Source organism: Eublepharis macularius, chromosome 11, assembly GCF_028583425.1.
Source record: "Eublepharis macularius isolate TG4126 chromosome 11, MPM_Emac_v1.0, whole genome shotgun sequence".
In the NCBI taxonomy this organism is placed as follows: domain Eukaryota; kingdom Metazoa; phylum Chordata; class Lepidosauria; order Squamata; family Eublepharidae; genus Eublepharis; species Eublepharis macularius.
In genome coordinates, this window is record NC_072800.1 from 16,425,008 (window position 1) to 16,447,742 (window position 22,735).

The 22,735-nt window shown below is 43.8% G+C and overlaps 1 protein-coding gene across 1 annotated transcript in view; it reads left to right on the forward strand.

Annotated features, from left to right (window-relative positions):
- IGFBP3 (insulin like growth factor binding protein 3) overlaps nucleotides 1-16,749 on the forward strand; it is a 42,350-nt gene extending 25,601 nt beyond the window's left edge. The window contains exon 4 of the mRNA XM_054991360.1: nucleotides 15,883-16,749. Coding sequence (XP_054847335.1) covers nucleotides 15,883-16,008 — 126 coding nt within the window. The 3' untranslated portion in view covers nucleotides 16,009-16,749. The remainder of the gene's footprint in view (nucleotides 1-15,882) is intronic.
- Nucleotides 16,750-22,735: the final 5,986 nt, after the last annotated feature.

Consider the following 22,735-nt stretch of genomic DNA (forward strand, 5'->3'; position numbering starts at 1 on the left):
CTCCTTTATATTGCGCAGATAGCCCCGATTGCAGCACTTATATTAACCACATTAACTGTTTTCCTGAACAGTTGATAATTTCTCCCCGTTTATATGTAGGGCTGTATTTTTTTCTTTAAGCTCCTAATTTAGTAATATTTTTTATAATATGTTTGCACTACTTTTTATTTTGTTTATTTTTATTGTGGAAAAGTTAAAAGATAGAGCAAAAGAAGGAAAGTAATCTGTAACAAAAACACAACTACAAAGAGCCAACAATGGCCTACATACAAAGTCAAAAAACAGTAAAAAGCATAATAAGCGTATTATTAATCCATTACAGTTTTTCGCCTACAACCTCCTTTAGTATCAATCAGGTTGTGGTCTAATTAATATCTTTTTTCTGAACCTCATCTTCTTGATATCCCATTTGCACTACTTTTTAAATATCGTTTCTTCGCTTTGAAGCAGGCCTTGATAAATTTTCATTGGCTTTAGGAGCCAGCCCCAAAATTTAAGAGCCAGTCTTGTTTTTCACTCTTCAGAATGCTGTAAATTAATTACTGTATTTTCTAATTATTGCTACCATAAAACCTAATCCTAACCTCTGCACAGTTTTATCTAGAACCTCTTCACGTATTATCTAGGAATAAATATAGGGATAGTCCTGCTAATCCCTACCCCAAGCCTAACTTCTTCCCTATAATAATTCTATTGGTTTAAAAGCTCCATTTAATTGAATATTGGAGCCAGTATAAAATCAACTGGTTAAGAAATGAATTCATCTACCACCATTGAATGGTGTAAAGTTAACATATAAACATGCAATAACAAGACCTTCATACACCTTTATTTTTATGCCAGACAACAAATCACAGTCTGATGTGAAATGATAAATACGTTTCTCACTGAGAGATTCTACAATAAAATCATTGCTAAAAACCCTACATACTGCAGTGAAATTTCTAGGCACCATAGCTACCTGGCGCCAGGGGTTTGTCAAGATCTGTTTTAAAGGGACCAGTGAGATCCAGTTAATACAAGAGACAGATTCAAATAACTAAGGGCCTTCATATATTGACAGGCATGGCTGCTACCTGAGATCTTCCAGGTAACCTATTAGCTTGCAAAGAGCCTAAAAACAATACCCCCTTTTATTGTTTAACATCCAGTCTGGAGAGGAATTCAGAGGAAATCAAAAGTTTACTTTGAATTGAGGCTGGTATTCGTTTACCTCCCATGTTAGTAATTGCAAATATACTTTAAAGTGCTTCTGTCAGCTGCCGACTGTCACTTTTATCCTGCCCTGCTATCAAAGAGTTTAGGGTTGCGGACATGGGGACGACTGGCCCCATTTGTTCGCCACAGTTGTATGAGGTAGACTGGTCTCAGGGATATAGGGACTGCGCAAGATCATGCTGCAATCTCCGTGGAGGAATTCAGGCCTCCTCGGTCCACGTCTGATGCTCAGTTCACCATCACACATCAGTTCTCTTGAGATTTCAGCAGGCGATGATTCTCTTTGTGCTAACTGAGGCCCCCGTTCCCAGACTTTAAATGGCTGGAGCCGACAGTATTTTTGACTCCCTCTGTGAAATACAACCACTTCCCATGTAGAGGTGTACATTTTATTTCACCTAGTGTATGAGTTGAATGGTACTGGTAATATTTATTTAGTTTGACTTTCTCCCCAGTGGAGACCAAAAGTGGCGTTCATCCTTCTCCGCTCCTCCATTTTATTATCACAACAGCCCTCTGAGGTAGGTTAGGCTGAGAGTGTGTGACTGGCTTGAGGTCATCCCACAATAGGGCTGAGGTACTCTCAGAATGGCAACTGATCTCTGGGATAGAGATCAGTTGCCCTCGAGGAAATAGCAGCTTCGGAGGGTGGACTCTGGCATCAAATAGCTGCTGAGCCCCTTCCCAAACTTTACCCTCCCGAGGCATTACTCCCAAATCTACAAGATTTTCCTAAGCGGAAGGTGGCAACCCTGCCCAACAAGTTTCCCTGGCAGATTAAGACCTGAGTCTCCTAGAGCCTTGTTTGATGCTAACCCCTACACCACATTGACTCGTACTATTAATACATTGCTAGTATCCTTAGCATCAGAGAGCCAGTTTGGTGTAGTGGTTGACAGCGCAGGACTGTAATCTGGAGAACTGGGTTTGATTCCCCACTCCTCCGCTTGAAGCCAGCTGGGTGACTTTGGGTCAGTCACAGCTCTCAGGAGCTGTCTCAGCCCCATCCACCTCACAGGGTGATTATTGTTGGGTTATAATAACATATAATAATAACATAATATTAATAATAACATACTTTGTAAACTGCTCTGAGTGGGTGTTAAGTTGTCCTGAAGGGCGCTATATAAATCAAATGTTGTTTTTGTTACAACAGCCAGAGAGCCTAAAATTCATTCCCAACAACATTCCACATGCCACGACCTGACAAATTTATTTACATAAATAGGCTGAATTGTTGTCCGCTCTCTCAGGTAACCTAATTTTCACATATTGTGTCTTTTTATCAAGTACTGGGGGAGAACGGATGGGCCCTGTGGAAAATGAGCAAGGCTTCACAGAGGACATAGGGCCAAGCTACAAGTGACGTCTGACACAGGTTGGACACTTGTCAGCTTCCCTCAGGTTTTGATGGGAAATGTAGGCATCCCGGTCTTGTAGCTTGGCTCTCCAACTGCTGTCCAACAGACTTTTCAACTGTCACTTGTTCAACATTCCGCCAAGCTGCCTACATTTCCCATCAAAACTTGAGGGAAGCTAACAAGTGTCCAACCTGTGTCATTTGTCACTTGTAGTTTGGCCCTATATAGTGGTCGACAAGACACTCTTTTCTGTTGAGAAAGAACACTGGAAGGTGCCGTCTAGTCTCTTCCTGTTCTATAAGCTTTTATCAGAAGTGTATATTTCTTTACAGTCAGGGGAGCAAGAAACTTCTCTGAAGCTTCTCAAAAACAAAGCGTCGAGATTCTGAGGGTTAGGCGCAGGGTGGTAGGTTTCTCACTGGAGGCCATACTGTGTTGGATCTAGCTAGCGTTTCTGCTGGTGAGAAAGGAAACAGGCATCTTAGCTTCCAGAGAAAGGCTATGTGGGGAATCACAGGACTTGCATGTACAAAAGCCAAGTGGGATGGGGTCTGCAGTATGGAGGGGAGTTTAGTGAGGTTGAGTGGGGAAAGCTGGATGGAGCCAAGCCATTCTCTGTTCTGGGTCGGTCTTGCTTTGTTGACTTATTTCTGGCTGTTACCACCTATAGGAATTCATTGCACATACTGAAAGTCTCTGTACACGAAAGACCCAATCTTAGCCAGGAAGCGTAGTTTAAAAAGAGGGTGCTGTCAGTTTCACCTCGCTACACGGGGGTAGTTTAAAAAGACAGAGCCGGCAGAGATCGCTCCTCAGAGGGTTTGCTAATTTCATCTTCTCTGTCTCTAAATCTCTGTCAATTGTACCTTCCCTCAGGGGAGGTGGAGATGAAATTAACAAACCCTCTGAGGAGCGATCTCCGCTGGTTCTGCCTTTTAAAACTACTCTCCTGTGGAGATGTGAAATTGACAGAGCCTTTGGGGAGGCTTTTAAAACTACATTCGCATCTCCTTACACTTGAGCATTCTCGTGTAAGATATCTAAGGTAGAGAGACTCATGAATCTAGTAGAAGCAATATTTGTAAATGCACGAAGTATCCAGCTTGGGGTGGTTTGTTTGCTTCAAATAATTTTGTCAACAGTGTCCAAAAAACTACACATTTCTTACAAAAGGGTGTGTCCCAACATTCAGTGTTTCGAAAATGCACTCACCAACGTAAGTAGAGACATCTGGTCTGACCAGGATTAAGCTCAGTGTATTTGCCACTTTGCAGCACAACCCAGCACTGGCTGGTGTTTTCTGGTGCCATCGCTTTCCCATCTCACTATCCCCTTTTCAATAGATGGGCCTCTAAAAATAAAACCCAACAGCAAAGAACATTTATAGAAGTAAATTTCTATGCTGCACTTTTTAAACAAAAGTAGGAGGATGGTGCTGGAGAGTGCTGTCAAGTCATAGCTGACTCATGGTGACCCCTGGTGGGGTTTTTAAGGCAAGAGACTGACAGAGGTGGTTTGCCATTGCCTGCCTCTGCAACTCTGGTCTTCCTTGGAGCTCTCCCATCCAATTACTAACCAAGGCTGACCTTCTTTCGCTTCTGAGATGTGACGATATCGGACTTGCCTGGGCTATCCAGGTCAGGGCAAGGGGACAATACACCTGCGTATTTACTGGAGGAGTGAGAAAACGGCCAGGATTGATGTTTGAATTTCTGATGAGTCTGTTGCCAGGATCATGCTGCAGGGGTGGGGGGAGCGAGTTCTTCTGGAAAGCGTGGCTGGACACACCCTTAGCCTCCGCAGCATCTTCATTTCTCAGTGTCTAAGAGCAGAACCACAAGTGACAAAAGGCACAGGTGGGACACTTGTCAGCTTCCCTCAAGTTTTGGCGGGAAATGTAGGCAGCTTGGCGGAATGTTGGACAAGTGACAGTTGAAAAGTCCATTGGACAGCAGTCAGAGAGCCAAGCTGCAAGACCAGGATGCCTACATTTCCCATCAAAACTTGAGGGAAGCTGACACGTGTCCAACCTGTGCCTTTTGTCACTTGTGGTTCTGCTCTAAGTATAAATTCCTTCAGAGAACTCTATCACTGCCCGCACACAACACGCCCTTTGTACCCGCTGCCTCACCAAAGGCGTCGTAAATTAAGAACAGTTTCAAATCAAATTCACCAGTGCTGAGTGTCGCTTCTGTAGGTCTGGGGCATTAGTGAGAACAATAACGGAAGAAATGCTCCTTGAAATCGGTGCAAGCTCACAGCTCTCTCACAGCTATCCACTTGCAGGAATTTCAGATGGAGGCTCCGTGCAGCAACAGCTGTCACCAGTCTCCATATTGGTTGGGTACATTCCACCAAAGGGGGGGGGCGGGATTTGAAGTCTCAGCAGCTGTGCTCCGGAAGGACCGGGTGCCTCACCGAACAGTGCCCAGGCACACTGCTCTGGCTCTCCTTTTGCTACGATCCTGATTGCATGCAAGGTATAAATACGTGTAATCAGGGCTCTTTTTCTGGGGAAAGAGGTGGTGGAACTCAGCGGTGGGACTCAGGACCACACAACGATGTCACTTTGGGTCAGCTGGGACAAGGGGGGAGTTTTTTAAAGTTTAAATCGCCCAAGGCGAAAATGGTCACATGGCCGGTGGCCCCGCCCCCTGATCTCCAGCCAGAGGGGAGTTTAGATTGCCCTCCAAGGGCAATCTAAACTCCCCTCTGTCTGGAGATCAGGGGGCGGGGCCACCAGCCATGTGACCATTTTCAAGAGGTGCTGGAACTCCGTTCCACCGCGTTCCTGCTGAAAAAAAGCCCTGTGTGTAATAAATCCACCCCACGCCACCCCCCAGGCTGCTTTGAATCAGCTTGAGGAAGGGGAAAACGTGTACCTGAAGCCTTGTGGGTGGGGTAGCTTGGGGAACAGGAGCTTCAGGGCAAAAGTGGCTCAGGAAGGATTAAACTCTCCTTTCCCACGGCTTCATGTCACCAGATTGGCCCCTCCCAAAGTTGCTTTTGCTGAAGTAGAAGCAGCTGTCCAGACCAAATGCACACAACATATAGTTAGGCCTGAAGAGAGCTGCATTACAGACGTTTTCATCCAGTTATATCTTGGACACAGCAAAGAGGAGACAGAAAGCAGCACAGGTGTCGTATTGCCGTAGTGCATCCCGGCAGCATTGAATTGGGTCATGGGTTTCGGAAGAAGGATAGTTGGTGATCCCAGGGTGTTAACAGGGCAGGTAACTGGGTGCTTAATTGATCAGTAGGAGGGGGGGCAGCATTCTGACCCAAAGCTGCACTTCTGTATTTTGAAATGGCAACTGGGAGAGATCCAGAGGAGTTAGCCGTGTTAGTCTGTAGTAGCAAAATCGAAAGGAGTCCAGTAGCACCTTTAAGACTAACCAACTTTACTGTAGCATAAGCTTTCGAGAACCACAGTTCTCTTTGTCAGATGCGCATCTGACGAAGAGAGCTGTGATTCTCGGAAGCTTATGCTACAGTAAAGTTGGTTAGTCTTAAAGGTGCTTCTGGACTCTTTTCGATAACTGGGAGAGAAGTTGTGATTCTCCAGTCACAGTGCGGCAAGGGCGGAGAAAGCCGAATTTTCAAATTATCTCCAAGCAGATTCTTTTTTTTTTAAGCCTTTATTTTTATAACTTTTCTGATAATACACAAATGTGGAACAGATGAGAATGTACCGTGTGCTAACGGAACATTGCAGATGCCTGTCTGATAACATTGAAACCGTTGAGCATATGATTATTGAGTATCCCATATTTAACAAGTTGAGGGCCAGCTTAATCATCCCTCTACTTAGAAATATGGAACTACCTAATATGATATGGTTATTATCGGATACAAATGATTCCGTTACTCTTTCTGTGGCAAAATCTATAGAGCCAGTAATTAAACACCATATTTAAGTATGGTTCTTCTCATTTTAATTTCTGCTTAAGGCAATAGCCAAATGAGCAGGGAGGGAGGGAGGGATGACAGACAGTTTTAAAGAAATGGCTATAGTCTCAGAGGACAGCTCATAGAGCCAGCAAGACTCATTCACATCATGTGCTTTCAGTGCCCCATTTTTGCAACATTAGAAAGATAGACTTTGTTTTGCTGCTTTAGATCTTTTATTTACCTTCCTATCGTGGGGCAAGTCTATCCTGCTGTGTTTTGCTATGAGCTGCAAATCCATTATGCATTATGTTGGGTGTCATTGCAAAAAAAAAAAACCCTGAGCTGAATTATTTCCAGTGTAATATCTTACTTCTGTGCGGCTTAGTGCCTTTGCACACCAATGCTATGCTGCATCCAGTTTAGGTATCCACATTGCTGCCTGCCAACTATGGGTTGAGAAATTCCTGGAGATTTGGGGGTGGAGCCTGGAGAGATAAGGGTTTGGGGAGGGGAGGGACGTCAGCAGGGGTCCACCCTCCAAAGCAGCCGTTTCCTCCAGGGGAACTGTTCTCTGTCATCTAGAGATCAGTTGGAATTCTGGGGATTTCCATGTCTCACCTGGAAGTTGACCTCTGTAGCCAGCAGGCTATACTGACTCATCTGGTCAGGCTCAGATGGCCATTACAGCCATGTGACAGCCTCACAGCGAGAGCAATTCTTGACTTCTTAGAGCCAAGCTACAAGTGATGCCTTACACAGGTTGGACATTTGTCAGCTTCCCTCAAGTTTTGATGGGAAATGTAGGCGTCCTGGTTTTACAGCTCGGCTCTCCATTACAGCTGCAAGACCAGGATGCCTACATTTCCCACCAAAACTTGAGGGAAGCTGACAAGTGTCCAACCTGTGTCAGGCGTCACTTGTAGCTTGGCTCTTAGTCTTGCGTGGTTCTTTGCTGGTGCTAAATGGATCCTAGGATTAGGACATGAATGTGATATTTTAAAGCAAATGATTTGCTTTAAAATATCACATTAATGCAAATTAATGGATGTAAATTTAGTGCCATTTGATTTCTAAAAAACAAAAATGCTTCTTATTGTAAAGGGCTGTCGTTAACCAAGACTGACAACAGCTATTCTTTTCCCGCAGCCAACCACCCCCTGCAGTTAAATTGCAGCATATAGGCTGAATATTAAGGAAGACTTTTGAGCTGCAGAACACAGTTGGTGGCCGGTTGTCTTGGGAATCTCCTTCACAGGCATTTTCAGAGAGGAGCTAAGTAACTCTGTGTCAGGAAGAGCTCCATCTAACCAAGTCTCCTTAGAACCCTACTCAGATCCAGGGCTTTTTTTCTGGGAAAAGAGGTGGTGGAACTCAGGACCGCACAATGACGTCACTTTGGGTCAGCTGGAACAAGGGGGGAGTTTTTTAAAGTTTAAATCGCCCTCGGCGAAAATGGTCACATGGCCGGTGGCCCCGCCCCCTGATCTCCAGACAGAGGAGATGCTGTGTCTGGAGATCAGGGGGCGGGGCCACCGGCCATGTGACCATTTTCAAGAGGCGCCGGAACTCTGTTCCACCGCGTTCCAGCTGGAAAAAAGCCCTGCTCAGATCTATTCAATGGCATTTACTCCCAGCAAAGTGTTTCTAAGTTTTAATCAATCAATCAATTAAATTTTTATTCCTCCCTTCCCACAAGTGGGTTCAGAGCAGATTACAACATTATAAAATATACAATAAAATATACAATAAAATTTAGCAGCATAATATAATCATCAATAATAATATAATATTTTAAAACAGTCACGCACCTATTGCACCGCTCGTCATTCTAAACAACTTGTGGGGCAGGGTGGACAGTTATGAATGGATACAAGATCGGGGGTGGGGAACATGCTCTTCCCCGCATGGTAGGATGCCGGTACTACAGGTTGAGTGGCCCGCCTGCCTCAGTCACCATATGCCTGGCAGAACATCTCTGTCTTGCAGGCCCGGCCGAAAGATAACAAATAACAAATGAGCCCAGGTTGACGCAGAGAGAAAGTTCCACCAGGCTGGCGCCAGGGCCGAGAAAGCCTTGGCCCTGGTTGAGGCACGGTGAACCTCCTTGGGGCCAAGGACCACCAATAGGTTTTTGTCTGCTGAACAAAGTAGCCTCCGGGGAACATATGGGGATGGCACTGTAAATCTTTCACACCATTATGACAGAGAGAAGCTTACTGTTTAAAAAGTAAAAAAATGGAGGAACTCTTTAGATCTGGGAAGATTTTGAGGCCTGTACAGAATTTCTCCAGTGGATGAATGTTATCTCTTTCCTTCCTACCTTCACCTTCACCATTGTGTATTTCTCAGCGGTCCCTGCTTGTGCAGTTCTGTAGGCATTGCCTCATCACCAGGAGACTGCTTCTGCAGATGCATTCCCTCTGGTGTTGGAGAGCAGTGTGTCTTTGTACCTGGTACAAGGGCTGTTTTCACACTGCTTACCGGCCACAGAACATCGCGCCGAGCTCCCAGAACGACAGCGTCTTCCTGGCACAATTTTGCGCAAGAACAGGAGATCTTGCGCAATTCTGCGTGAGGAAGATGCTGTCGTTCCAGGAACTCAGTGCGATGTTCCGTGGCTGGTAAGCAGTATGAAAATGGCCAAGGATTCTTACACTAGTAATTTGTTCACAATTGTTGTTGTTGTTCAAATAGAGGGATGATATATGAAAGAAATGTATGGGTTTACAGTCATCAGGTTACTGACCTTACTTTTGGTGAGCAAATCCTCTCTAGAAGCAGAAACAAAATATCAAATGATGATCTGGATAGCCCAGGTGAGCCTGATCTTGTCAAATCTCAGAAGCTAAGCAGGGTCAGCCTCGGTTAAGTAATTGGATGGGAAACCTCCAGTGATGACCAGGGTTGCACAGCCAGGTGACAGCAAAGCACCTGTGTCAGTCTCTTGCCATGAAAATCCCACCAGGGGTCGCCCTAAGTCAGCTATGACTTCACGGCACTCTCCACCTTCACCACCTATTAACACAAGTTTGGCTAGTCAGCTTACAGAAGTGTCAGGCCATCACAAAGGAGAGAATTTTTCTTGAATGTTTTCTCCCCCTTTGAAAAGGCTTCTCTTTTCACTGATAGCTGTAAAAGTGCTTCACTATTGACAGGATTCGACTTCTCGTAGTCATCTGTCACACAAACAAATTGGAGACATTCTAGAGCTTTGTGGTGCCGCCTTGTTCATTATGTGATTCTTGATTTGCTGGGAACCCTGTTAGGGCTATTTTCTGGAATGAAATGACCTGGTAATGGCAGGGGGTGGGGGCGTAGTTCAGGGGACTGATGTCAGCAAGCAAGATTGAAATAAAGGCTGAACAATCACAGAATTTAATTTGAATTAAAAAAAAATTGCTTCCTCAAAGCACGCCGTTGATGCAAAAAAACTGAAAGGGTAAATATTTGTCGCATCCCTGATCTATGTAGATTTGAACGAGGACGCTCGTGCTTCACATCTCTGCTATGAACTTGTTGTGTGGCTTCAAAACAAGTTGATGTATCTCAACCTTGACCTCCACACTTGCCTGCATTATTGGCTCGTTGTGAGGATTTCTGAGCTAATATATATAAAATTCCTAAGTCATTAGCATAAGAATTGCCTTGCTGGATCTCGACTCTTGCCTTTGTACTCCGCAGTTCCAGCCTGATGTCTTTGAGAAGTCCAGAAGCCAGGCATGGAGGACCTTGGTGTATGGAAGTTCCTTTTAGCTACTGTAGCTATCATACATCAATAAACCATGAATTTGTCTAACGCATCTATGTCGGTGGCTTTCACCACATCTTGGAGGGAATTCCTGAACTTAATCGTGCTTTGTTTATATTTGTCTGCCCCAAACAAACCTTTTACAAACCCAATTTTTATGAAAGGCAGGAAAAAATTCTCGCTGTCCGCTTTTGCCGTACCATTTAGAAAGCGTTCAGGTCATCGAAGCATTGAAGAAATAACACTAGAAACAGATGAAGCAGTGCCAGTTTGATGTAGTGGTTAAGAGCGGCAGGACTCTAATCTGGAGAACAGGGTTTGATTCCCCACTCCTCCGCTTGAAGCCAGCTGGGTGACCTTGGGTCAGTCACAGCTCTCTGGAGCTCTCTCAGCCCCACCCACCTCACAGGGTGATTGTTGTGAGGAAAATAATGATATACTTTGTAAACCGCTCTGACTGGGCGTTAAGTTGTACTGAAGGGCAGTATATAAATTGGATGTTATTATTTTTATTAAAAGTTCAGGGGCCCAGTTAATGAACAAAATTGCGATGTGGCTTTCCCACTTGATCTCGTCAGTAAAGCTTTCTTGTGGCCCCAAATAAACATGTGTTTGTTCCAGGTTTCATCTTTCTTTCCCTGACTGTGCTTTGTGCCCATAGGATTGTAGCATTTAGGGCGGGCTAAAGAGTCCAGCCCTTGAGGGTCTGTACGGGAGCCAGCATTGTGTTATTCTAGAACGTGGCATGATGTTTACCTTTACAGCCCCAAGGTATAAAGAGAATATACCCTTTATTTTTGAGCTAGAATAAGTGGTGTTAGTTCATATACTGTAATGATATAAACATGGATAAAACAAACATTTGGGAGGGCGAGGAGTCTGCCCTGCACAATACCTAGCTTTTTGAGGAATGCAAGCCCTGGAAGGCTGTGGGTGATGCTGGCTCCATAGCAGGAGACTGTAGCCAGAGGGGACGGTTTTTCAACTAAGGAAGTGCTGGAGTGACCAGCTCCTCCCAAACCGTCCTAGCTGAGGAACTGTAAAGCTAACACATGCCGAGGATAAAAGAATCCAAACAGTTCATAACACAAACAAGTTTCCTGTTTTGCTAAATATTCTTGTAAATCCTATGTGACACTTGAGAATCCCCTAAACCCATGGTTTTCAAAGGAGCAGGTTAGTTGCACCAAGAACTCCAGAGGCCTGTAGCCCAAAGAAGGGGCTGCCGCTGGACAGCAGAATGATAAAATAGGTAAAATAAATAAGGGCAAAAAATGATTTCTTTCCAGTGGCCTGCAAAGAAACATTTTTCCTTGAAGTGGAAATAGCTCGCTGTCTAAAAAGTCACTGTTCAGATTTTATTTATTTATGTATTTATTTATTTATGTCATTTATAGTTCGCCTTTCTCACTGACACTTCAGGCAGATTACACAGTATGAGATTAGTACAAGTACAATCAGTATCAAGTACATTTAAATACAGTATCAAGGACATTTCCATAAACAATGCCATAGGGTAAATAGATACAAGTTTAAAAGACATAGTATTAGCAAGAATCCAATACAGAGTAGAAAAAATACTGAAGCAGAACAGAATCAATTCTAGGACTAACATTAGACAACATGGAGCACTGGTGGTACATAGGAGTACATATTTAAAGCAGCAGATAATATGTAAGGCAATATAGTGATGAAGTCTATGGTCCCTAACGCATTAGCAAAGCATCTGAGACTCCATCCCTACATTACAGCCCTCCCATTTGAGAAAAAAGCCTTTTTGAATAGTTCGGTTTTGCGTCATTTACGAAAAGCCAGGAGAGTGGGGGCTCTTCTGACTTCCTCAGGCAGGTCACTCCACAGGATAGGGGCCACCACAGAGAAAGCCCGTGTACGGGTTGCTGCTGACTGCACCCCTGTACAGCCTGGCACCTGCAGGAGACCCTGTTCAGATGAGCAAAGCTGCCATAGATAATTCAGTCTCTTCCAGCTTACTCCTGAGTGAATCGAATTCTGTTTTGGTCAAAAACATTTTGTTCAGATTTTGAAACCCTAATAGCCCTGGCAAGCCTGATGCCGTCAGAGTTCAGAAGCTAAGCCTGGTTTATACTTGGATGGGAGACCATCAAGGAAAGTTCTGGAGAGGAAGGCAATGGCAAACTACTGCTTATCTCTTGCCTTGAAAATCCCATTACGTGGAACTTTATGGGGTTACCATCAGTAGATTGTGGCTCCTTCTCTTTTACTATCTTTCTCTCCCCTCTCTCCTTCAGTCCCTGTCTCCCTGTTTGCCTTCCCTGTCATTTGAACATCTCTTTTATCAATTTATTTACTTCATCTATACCCCACCTTTTCTCCCAGAGCAACATACATCATTCCCCTCTCCTCTGTTTTATCCTCACAACAACCTGGAGAGGTATGTGAAGTTGAGGGTGTGTGCCTAACCCAACGTCACCCAGGAAGCTTCCGTGGCAGAGCGGAGAATAGAACCTGCGTCTCCAAGATCCTAGTCTGATGCTCTAACCACTACACTGGCTCTCATTAATTGTGGAGGACAGCCACTTCAGTCAGAATATTGATTTCTCAGAGTGTAAAATATTTATATGTGAAATGTGGTAGGAAAACATAGCATCCATTGTGTCTGCCTTGTCGGGAACAAGCAGGGGGTTCGCTCGCCACAGTTCAGCTATCTGCAAGGCCCCGTACAACGTGACCTGTTGTAAATATGTGGCACTTGAGAATCCCTAGAGTCCTTGGTTCTCAAAGTAATATGAAGACTCTTGTGCTATGGAGAGTTTCTCGACATGGAAGTCTAATGTTGGAAAAATAGGCATGTGTGTGTGCCTATCACGTATGAGAGCCAGTTTGGTGTAGTGGTTAAGAGTGCCGGGACTCTAATCTGGAGAACCAGGTTTGATTCCCCACTCCTCCTCTTGAAGCCAGCTGGGTGACCTTGGGTCCGTCACAGCTTCTCGGAGCTCTCTCAGCCCCACCCACCTCACAGGGAGTTTTGTTGTGGGGATAATAATGACATACTTTGCAAACTGCTCTGAGTGGGTGTTAAGTTGTCCTGAAGGGCAGTATATAAATCAAATGTTGTTATTATTGTGTTATTAAGGGAAAAAAGAGAAAGCTTGTCATCAGATTTGATTTAGTCAGTCTCACCATGACAGAGCTGGAGAATATCATTCTTAAAGTCCGGTTTGACAACCCATTTCATGCACTTGCCATTTTGCCATTGCCTCAACAGGAATCATATCCCTGGTTCCTTCAGCAGTGCGATCCTATGTAGAATTACTTCAGTCTAACCTCACTGAAGTTAATAGACGTCAACCAGTGTAAGTCTATGTACGATTACACTGTAAATAAAACATCTTCAGTCTGTACCTAAAAACTACAATATCTGAAATGGTTCTCAAATGCCGCAAACAAATTTTATGAGCTTGAAAGAAAATACATCAAGGCAGCCCCCTGTTGCCATGAACTCTTTTTATCAAGAAAACCCTTTTTTACGTCCTTTCGTTTTCTTTTGAGCAGGAAAGCGGATGATTTTCAAGCCATGTGGCGTTTCTGTAAAGATATCTTTGTTCCAAGTACTGATAGTTTGCTAGGTGAGGACCAGAAAAATTGACGAAAACATTCCTAAAAACGATTCCTCTTCGATGATAAAATCTATCTGATTCTTAATTAATTTGTATACCATTGAAGATAGTTTTGGGTGGGTAGCTGTGTTGGTCTGCAGTAGAACAGCAAGATCCAAGTCCAATCGCACCTTAAAAAGCAACAAGGGCCATTTCCACACAACTTACTGGCCTCTGGAGTGTTGTGCAAAACACGCGGAAGATAGCATCTTCTCGCACGAAATCGCGCCAGGAAGACACTATCACCCGGGAGTTTTGCGCGACATCGCATCTTCCCGGCGTGATTTTGTGCGAGAAGATGCTATCATGTGGAAGTCGTGTGGAAACGGGCAAGATTTGGTATCTGACTAATGGAGCTTGACTCTCGAAAGCTTATACCCTGGAAATCTTAGTAGTTTTTAAGGTGCTACTGTACTCGAATCTTGCTCGATAGATCACTGAAGAAAGCGTGTTTTGGAAAGGCGGGTTGCAATTTGTTTGAGTAAAATGAATAAATACACTCTGGAAATAACCATTGTTATTTTTTTAACTTGCTGAGGGGGGCTTAGGGACTCTGCAGAAAAGTACATGCAATGGTTAAGACCAGCCTCTTTCTCCCTCCCCTTGACACAAACACTTTTACTAACTGAGTTCTGGAGCAGCCATCGTCTTTTGCTCCTGAGATAAATCATGCTACTTGGTTGCCTCGTCTAGGAATTACCTAGGTTGTGTATTTAGGCAACCTTGTTCATCGGGGAAAGAGAAACGTAGATTCCCAATATACCAATATACCTAGCAGTTGTTGAAGAACTCTGTTGCAGAGGATTATGTATCTGCTAATAAATGTCAGCTACAAGTCTGAAATTCCTCTGGCAAACAGATGCAAGTGGAGTTGTTACTGCTGCCAAAAGTGTCTTGGCCAAGCATGTGCCCTCTTCGAGGTCTATCAAGAATCGACTGCCTTTCTTTCCCAAATAAAGGGCCCGTGTTTTAATTCCCTTACCCCTGAGATTACCAATAGGCCCGTTAAAAGTCCGATGTAGCTTCGTGATGGTGGACAGCTGTAGTGTGTAAAGTTACTTGAAATGATTGATAGGACTTCTCCCTAAGAATAGCTTTTATGGTGCCTTAATAGCCGTTTGGCATTGGAAGTAAACTTTCATTGTCATTCTTCAGCGAGGATCATCAAAATTCCACTCATTCCCAGCCCTGGCAGTGTTGATAAGATGAAGATGTACGGCCTCGACCCCCAGTCTATGCACTCAGTGGAAAGTTTCTGACATCTCCACAACCTTTTGATTTGAGAGTGAGGAAGCGGCTTGAACTTACATGCTTTGCACAGTTTTACTGTTTTACCTGCTATGGCACCAGCATAAATACATCATACGTGGCCTTTTGCCCTACAGATATTCCTGGCACAGGGCAAGAAAATAATACATCACACATGGGATGCTTACACCAGGATAAACCAGTTAGGACATGGGTGACTCGAGCACATTTTAGTTCCCTGGATTTAAATTGGGGGTGTTAATGATGTTTTTATAATGTTTTTACTGTTTTAAGCTGTTGTTAAATCGCCCTGAGCCCGTCTGACAGGGAGGGCGGTCTAGAAATGTGATTAAATAAATAAATAATGTGCTTAACTTTGTCTGGATTGTTTCTTTTAAAAAATGGAATATGTCTCTTTTGCACACCAGACTAACAACGCAATCCTAAGAACATTTTCCTGGGAGTAAATCCCATTGAGTAGACTGGAGTAGGATTCTGAGCAGACCTGCTTAAGATTGCTGACTAAGATGGTTATTTTTCTCAAAAATGTACTTCTGCTGGTGTTGCATTGGCACATCAGTGCAGACACCCACTGTACTGACTTAGGATGAAGACAGACGAGACACCTTATAATAATAAAAGTCACCTACTTTGAGTTTCCACTGGGGAGAAAAGCAGGGTATAAATAAAGCTGTCCAGAGTTCTTTAGTTCTGTTGGATCTGCTGTGGTGCCGAAGTGAGAATGCAGCTAACCAGTGTCTTCTCTCTTGCTCCGCAGTGCCGTCCATCCAGAGGCCGGAAAAGAGGCTACTGCTGGTGTGTGGATAAATATGGGCAACCACTCCCTGGATATGACGGGAAAGGAAAAGGAGACGTTCACTGCTACAATTTAGAAAGCAAATGAGGGACGTTCCGCCATCTTCCATGGAATCTGTGTGTGACATCTTGACTTGTCAGAGGCCTTGGAGTGACTGGGATATAGCGTGGACTGCGTTGGACTCGGAAGTTCTGCCTCCTGCTTATATTGGGGGACTTGGCAGCAGTTCTGGTCTCTGACACACTTCCAGCTTTCTATAGATTCACACAGGGAGCTCTGAAATCCCCAATAAATCTGCACTATTGATCCCCAGAAAGAATTAAGTGGAAAAAAAGGCACTTCAGAATGGATTCAGGGATTCTCCACTGACTTGTTTTTTTGTTTGTTTGTTTTAAATAATGGCCTGTGACCAATTTGATCCCGAAAGATAACTGTGTTTTTATTTTAAAGAATTTATAGATTGTAAGCTTTTAAAAGATATTAAACACATTGGGTATAATCCTACCCAAACTAAGCCCTTTCAGTCCCATAGGTTTCAACTGGAGAGTTAAGCATAAACTCATTTCTCTCCCACTGAAATCGAAGAAATGCTTAGATTGAGTTAGATTGTGCTGAGGTTTTAAAGTTTAAGCTTTTTTGTTTTTTATACAGGTCTGACGGGAAACTTATCTTCACGGGTAAAAATGTTTTATTACAAAAAGCTCAAAGAACTTTTTAAGAGAGACATGTTTCTACATGGCTATTTTTTCTGTAAAATATACTGTATTATGAATATTCTGTTAGTCTGTATTTAATATAATTGTTTTTTAATAAACTATTTAAATGTAACATTTGGATATCTCCTGTAATCATTATGTTTAGAATTTCCTTGTCCTGTTGATTTTCAGGAAGCCAGTGGTTTGCATCTACAAAAAGATTGAGAAAAGGGACATCTACCCCCTATGCTGGGGAATAATCTATATTTCACAACTCCATGGAGACTAAGAGGCAGAGCTTTTGAAAAGCCAATCAGGAAAGCATTTTTCATTCTCCATATTCTCCAAACCAGTATGGCCATTCTCCTTAGCCAGAAAGGAGAGGGAGAAAGATGTTTTTGGATCTCTAGGTGACAGATACAGAAATTCATCTAGGACAGACGTCTTTTCGGGCTCCACAATGAAGCTGGTTACTGTAGTAGCTATGTCAAACGGGCCCAGTTCATCACATCCTTCGTGACCCTGAGGGACCTGTGCTGGTGGTGGGGAGTGCCCTCAAGTCAGAGTTGACTTATGGCAACCCCTGTTGAGATTTTCATGGCAAGAGACTAAGGAGGCTGTTTTGCCATTGCCTACCTCTGCAACCTTGGTCTTCGTTGGAGGTCTCCCATCCAATTACTAACCAAGGTGGACCCTGCTTAGCAAGATCAGGCTCACCTGGGCCATCCAGCTTAGGGACTTCATGGGACCTAGCACAAAGGAAACCCTTTTGAAGATGATGACTTGCCCTGTCCCAGAGCTGTTCTGTGAATGACGCTGTTGCTCTTGCTTCAAGTATACTAGGCACCTCCTTTAAGTCAGCTGTGTAATTCGGATGTGTAGCATCTCATAGCCAGCTGTGATAAAATGCAGCGGAGAACTTCACCCAAATGTTTGCTGTTCTACAAGTGTAGCAATGCAGTGATCGGTGACCCTAAGGTCTGGCCTGGATATTTACATACTAGCACATAAATGCTTAAAAATGGGGTACAGTATCTACTGTGGTAGCATCATGCCAAAGGCTTCAATTGTCTGTGTTGCAAAGATAGCACTGCATTGTTGTCGTCAGATAATATGCCCGGCAACTTTTACGGTGAAAGCACCAGAAGATACATCACTTTATAAAATTCCAATCAGTGTTTTTAACTAGGAAAAATGAACGTAAATCTGGGGGGTTCTACATTGAAGCCAACAGCCTGTGTGTCTGCTACATGAACTTTATAAGGTGTGGATTCTCCTTTTAAAGATTTCTTGCTGGCCCTGTCTGAGATGATTGCCCTGCAAATGTTGCCTAGAAAGAGGGCAGCAGATGAGCGACAGACCCTTTCAGCAAGATGCTGGGCAGTGAGAAGACCCTTTTTCCTCGTGTATATCAGCCAGCCCTTGAAAATGTAAATGAGAGCATTCTCAAGAAAAAAGGGATGCAAGCTGTAGGAGCAACAGTCTGCCCCCCCCCCCCCCAGGAAAAACATTATAAAAAGCCGAACAGCCTGTGGCAATATTTTTGGTTGGCTTAGAAGTTATTTGAAACTTTATGGGCAAAGACTAACCCTCGGGCAGCCATAAACATACACCTATATATAGTTGGAATATGGCTTAAGAAAAATGTATGTATTTAAATGTATATAAAACTTGATTTTTTAAAAAAATTATGAACCGCAAGTCCAGCCGAAAGCTTGTTACTTTTAGGCCTATTTTTTCAGGGTTCTCAAGGGCTTTTAACTGTTAAGCTAGCTGGTGGCTACATTTTTCTGTGATGCAGTTACTGACATAAGCAACTAGCCCAGGGATTTACAATTCTTTGCTATCGAGCCACATGATCCTGCTAAGTGCAATAATCAATTTTTACAAGAATACATGGTTTGTTTTCTAAAATGTATAAGCTGCAATGCAATTATTGTTCCAGCACTACCAAGGAAATAAAATAATAGAGTTACCCATAAAAATTAAATCTGCGTACCTCGAGAACATAGTGACCTGGGTAGCCCAGGTGAGCCTGATCTCATCAGATCTCAGAAGCTAAGCAGGGCTGGCCTTGGTTAGTAATTGGATGGGAGACCTGCAATGAAGACCAGAGTTGTAGAGGCAAGCAACGGCAAACCACCTCTGTTAGTCTCTTGCCACAAAACCCCCACCAGGGGTTGCCATAAGTCAGCTATGGCTTGAGGGCAGTCTCTACCACCACATCAAGAACACCTGGGTTGTTTTTTTTACCAACATCGGACACAAGTCTGGTTGTGTCATTTTGCATCAGCTGAAGTTTCTGAACTATGTTGAAGGGCCAGCCCCTCACTGAGTACATAACAGAAGTCAAACCTAGTATAGTCTAATCAGAGTTTCAATATTTCCCCAAAGCCACTTTTCACAACTTTTCAGCAGAATCATTCCAACGGTTTCACAAGCTTCCTCTTGAAAAGATATTTATGGAATTGTGGTATAATGGTCTGTTCCCATTAGACCTTTATCAAAAAATATGTTCAATGATAAAAACAATCAAAAAGGATATTTCAGTTATAAACATGAAACTCTTCCAACTTCACAAGGTCTGGTGACTCACAAACATAAATGCTTTTGCCATTGAGCCGGTCACAGACCTAAACACAGCCTAACACACCTCACAGGGCTGTTGTGGAAATAAAATGGAGGAGAGAGGAATGATATATGCTGCTATGGAATCCCACTGGGGAGAAAGGTATGGTATAAACAACCTAAATAAAAGAGAAATGAAACTTAACAGGAAACCAATTCCACCTCCAAAGCAGTCCGACCAATACTACGCTCCTGGTTTTCCAAGCGAAAGTTGAATATGTTCTACATATTCAGTTTGGTGTAGTGGTTAAGAGCACAGGACTCTAATCTGGAGAGCCGGATTTGATTCCCTACTCCTCCACTTGAAGCCAGCTGGGTGACCTTGGGCTAGTCACAGCTCTCTCAGAGCTCTCTCAGCCCCACCCACCTCACAGGGTGTTTTGTTGTGGGGATAATAATGACATACTTTGTAAACCGCTCTGAGTGGGCATTCCGTTGTCCTGAAGGGTGGTATATAAATTGAATGTTGTTGTTATGAAATTCACAACATCCTTAATTACTATTATATATAAAGCAGCTGACATTGAATAAATAAATACATACTAGATTCCAATGGAGCCACTCCATATCTTGGCTGATGTAATGTGTATGGTTATGACCATGGCCTCGAGCGAAAGAAATGATTTTTTCACTTAATCGTTCCTACATAGACATAGAAATATTAATCAAGATGGGTATCTGTGTTAGACTGTCTGTAGCAGCAGAAAAGAGCAAGAGTCCAGTAGCACCTGTAAGACTAGCAAAATTTGTGGTAGGGTAGGAGCTTTCGTGAACCAAAGACTCGTGAAATTTTGCTAGTCTTACAGGTGCGACTAGATTCTTTCTCTTTTCTACAGAAATATGAATGTTACTGCTATCACCAAAACCCTAAATGAACTTAAAGGAATATTGGTTTTATGTATTGTTTCTCTTTCTATGCTGTACAGTCCCATTTGTTTTGGGGTTTTTTGCACAAAAATGGATTACATGAGCATTCAATTCCCTTTTCCCATGGAAATAATGCTCAAGATCCCGATTGCATAATAAACTCCCAATATAAACCCTAAATATGTGTGGGTTTCATCCGGCAGCGTGAGCCAGATCAGGCAAAACAACCATTCAATCAAGATCAGCCCAAGGAAATTCTCCTCTCCCTCCTCCCAGCAGTTAAAAACCGAATCCCCCTGGATGCCAGCTGCAATTAGCACAGGACATAATTCAGTAAAATGTGTGGAATTAGTTCTGTTATTTTTGGCAGGCAGAAAGCGGCATGTTGTAGAGGTGACTTAATGCCTCGTTTTGTACCTTCATGGCTCTCTTTTTCATTCTACTTTCAGCTCAATATTTTATTAAACAAACACTTCGCTTGCGATTTAGAAAGCAATTCTACAAATCCCAATGAAAACATAATTTTAAAAATCTTCATGGTTACACCTGATTAATGCTAATATATTTTTTTTTTTGCAGAAACCAGGGGAAGCATATAAATTAAGAGCACAAACCTTAATAAAGAGCATGTTTCATTTTTCACCAGTATTTATGGGAGGGGGGAAAATGTGTTCACAATGTTCCATTACACTCGGGTGTCACACTAAGAATTGGCAATCAGGGTCGGCATGTTCAGGTGAAGGAGTTGAGCTTATAGAGATAGCTCTGTTCACAGTGGGCCCCATTGACTCGTATGCATCTGACAAAGAGAGCTGTGGCTCTCAAAAGCTTATGCTACAATAAAGTTGGTTAGTCTTAAAGGTGCTACTAAATTCTACTATTTTCCTGTTATTTGGGACATAGTTGGGAGCGGGGGGCAAAACATGACCCTTATCCTGACTCAAACTTTAAGAGGCTGGGATAGCATCATACACACACAAATCCTGGTATGCATCTCTTTATTGTCTTGAATGTAAGAAAATGGCAGCCAAAGAGGCGTGGAGGCTCTGGTATGGGGCTCAAATTCAGGTGACCATGGAAGCTTGTTGGGTGAACTTGGACCAGTCTCCCTCTGTCAATAGGGCTGCCAGCTCCAGGTTGGGAAATTCCTGGAGATTTGGGGTGGGGGGTGGATTCAGGAGAGGGCAGAGTTTGGGGAGGGGAGAGACCTCAACATGGTATAATGCCATAGAGTCCACCCTCTAAAGCAGCCATTTTCTCCAGGGCAACTGATCTCTGTGGCCTGGAGATCCATTGTGAATCTGGGAGATCTCCGGCTATCACCTGGAGGCTGGCAACTCTATCAGCCAATCTATGGAGGAGGGGAAATGGATGTATGCCAACCCGAGCTCCTTGGGGGAACGGCAAGGTTAAAAAGTACAAAATAAATAAATGAACGTACTTCTTTGGGGGAAAATAAAGCACTTGGGAACATGGCCGATGATTGAGGGTAGGCTGGCTTTCGCCAACCCAGACCCCATGGTTGTGAGCATGCACATCTAAGATGATGCAAACATTGCCAAAAATGCAATCACCATTTGAACCTCCGTTGTTCACAGTGCTGAACCCCTCCTAGGATCACCTTAGCAAGTTACTCGCAATCTAAGCAATATTTCACGCCATTCAGCCTGGCAGCTGGGTGGGCACTTGCCAGCTGCAGCCTCACCAGAAGTGTCGACTGGCTTGGCTTCTGGACGCTCCAAAGGCAGCTCATGCAGCATGTAACATTCACACAGAGATGCTGCTTTTCTGCCTGCACATCGGCAGAATTCCTCGTGTCGGCACATGCTCAGAACTGATAGGCCCAAGCTACAGTTCCCCACCGACAGTGCAAGAATGCATCAGTCCACTTCATGCAAATGATCTTGGGCTTGGTTTTGGGAGTCAAGCAGGGAGGCAAAAGACAGGAAGCGCAGCTTATCACACCCGATCCCAGCAGTGATGCGTCTCTTTATCTAGGATTAAACTATAGCTTTGAATCCTAGTTTATAGGAAAGAAGCAAACTAGCTGAAGTGTCTAATAGAGACAAATTACAGTTACTTTTGAGCAGGGGTCATTTCATAGAAAAAGAGCTGGAGGAACTCATTAGCATAACTCTTTAGCATATGTCATGCCCCTTGACATCGCTGGAAGTGTGTCATCAACATAACTGATTTGCATATGCCACACCCCCTGACATCACCTATCCTGGCTGTTTTGGACCCAATCCTGGCCATTCAGGGCCGAAATTGGGCCCAAAATGGCAAGAAGGGGCTGAAAATGGCCGAAAAGGGGCCCCAAATGGTCAGGATCTGGCCGCTGCTGAGCAGGAGAGTGATCCACCACCCATCAGAGGCCCGATCCAGGTCGTTCCGTCCCCAATCCAGGCCAAAACGGGCCCAAAATGGCCGAGAGTCAGGTGGGTGGGGGCACCTGAAATGTGACCTCTTTGGGGAACTGCCGGAACTACGTTCCTGTGCATTCCCCCTTGAAATGAGCCCTGCTTTTGAGCAAGGAAGTGGTCGATCCTGATAGAATGCACAAAGGGAGAATTGGGGGTAAGGAGTCTATCCCTGATCAGGCATTTGATGAAGAGAACTTGATT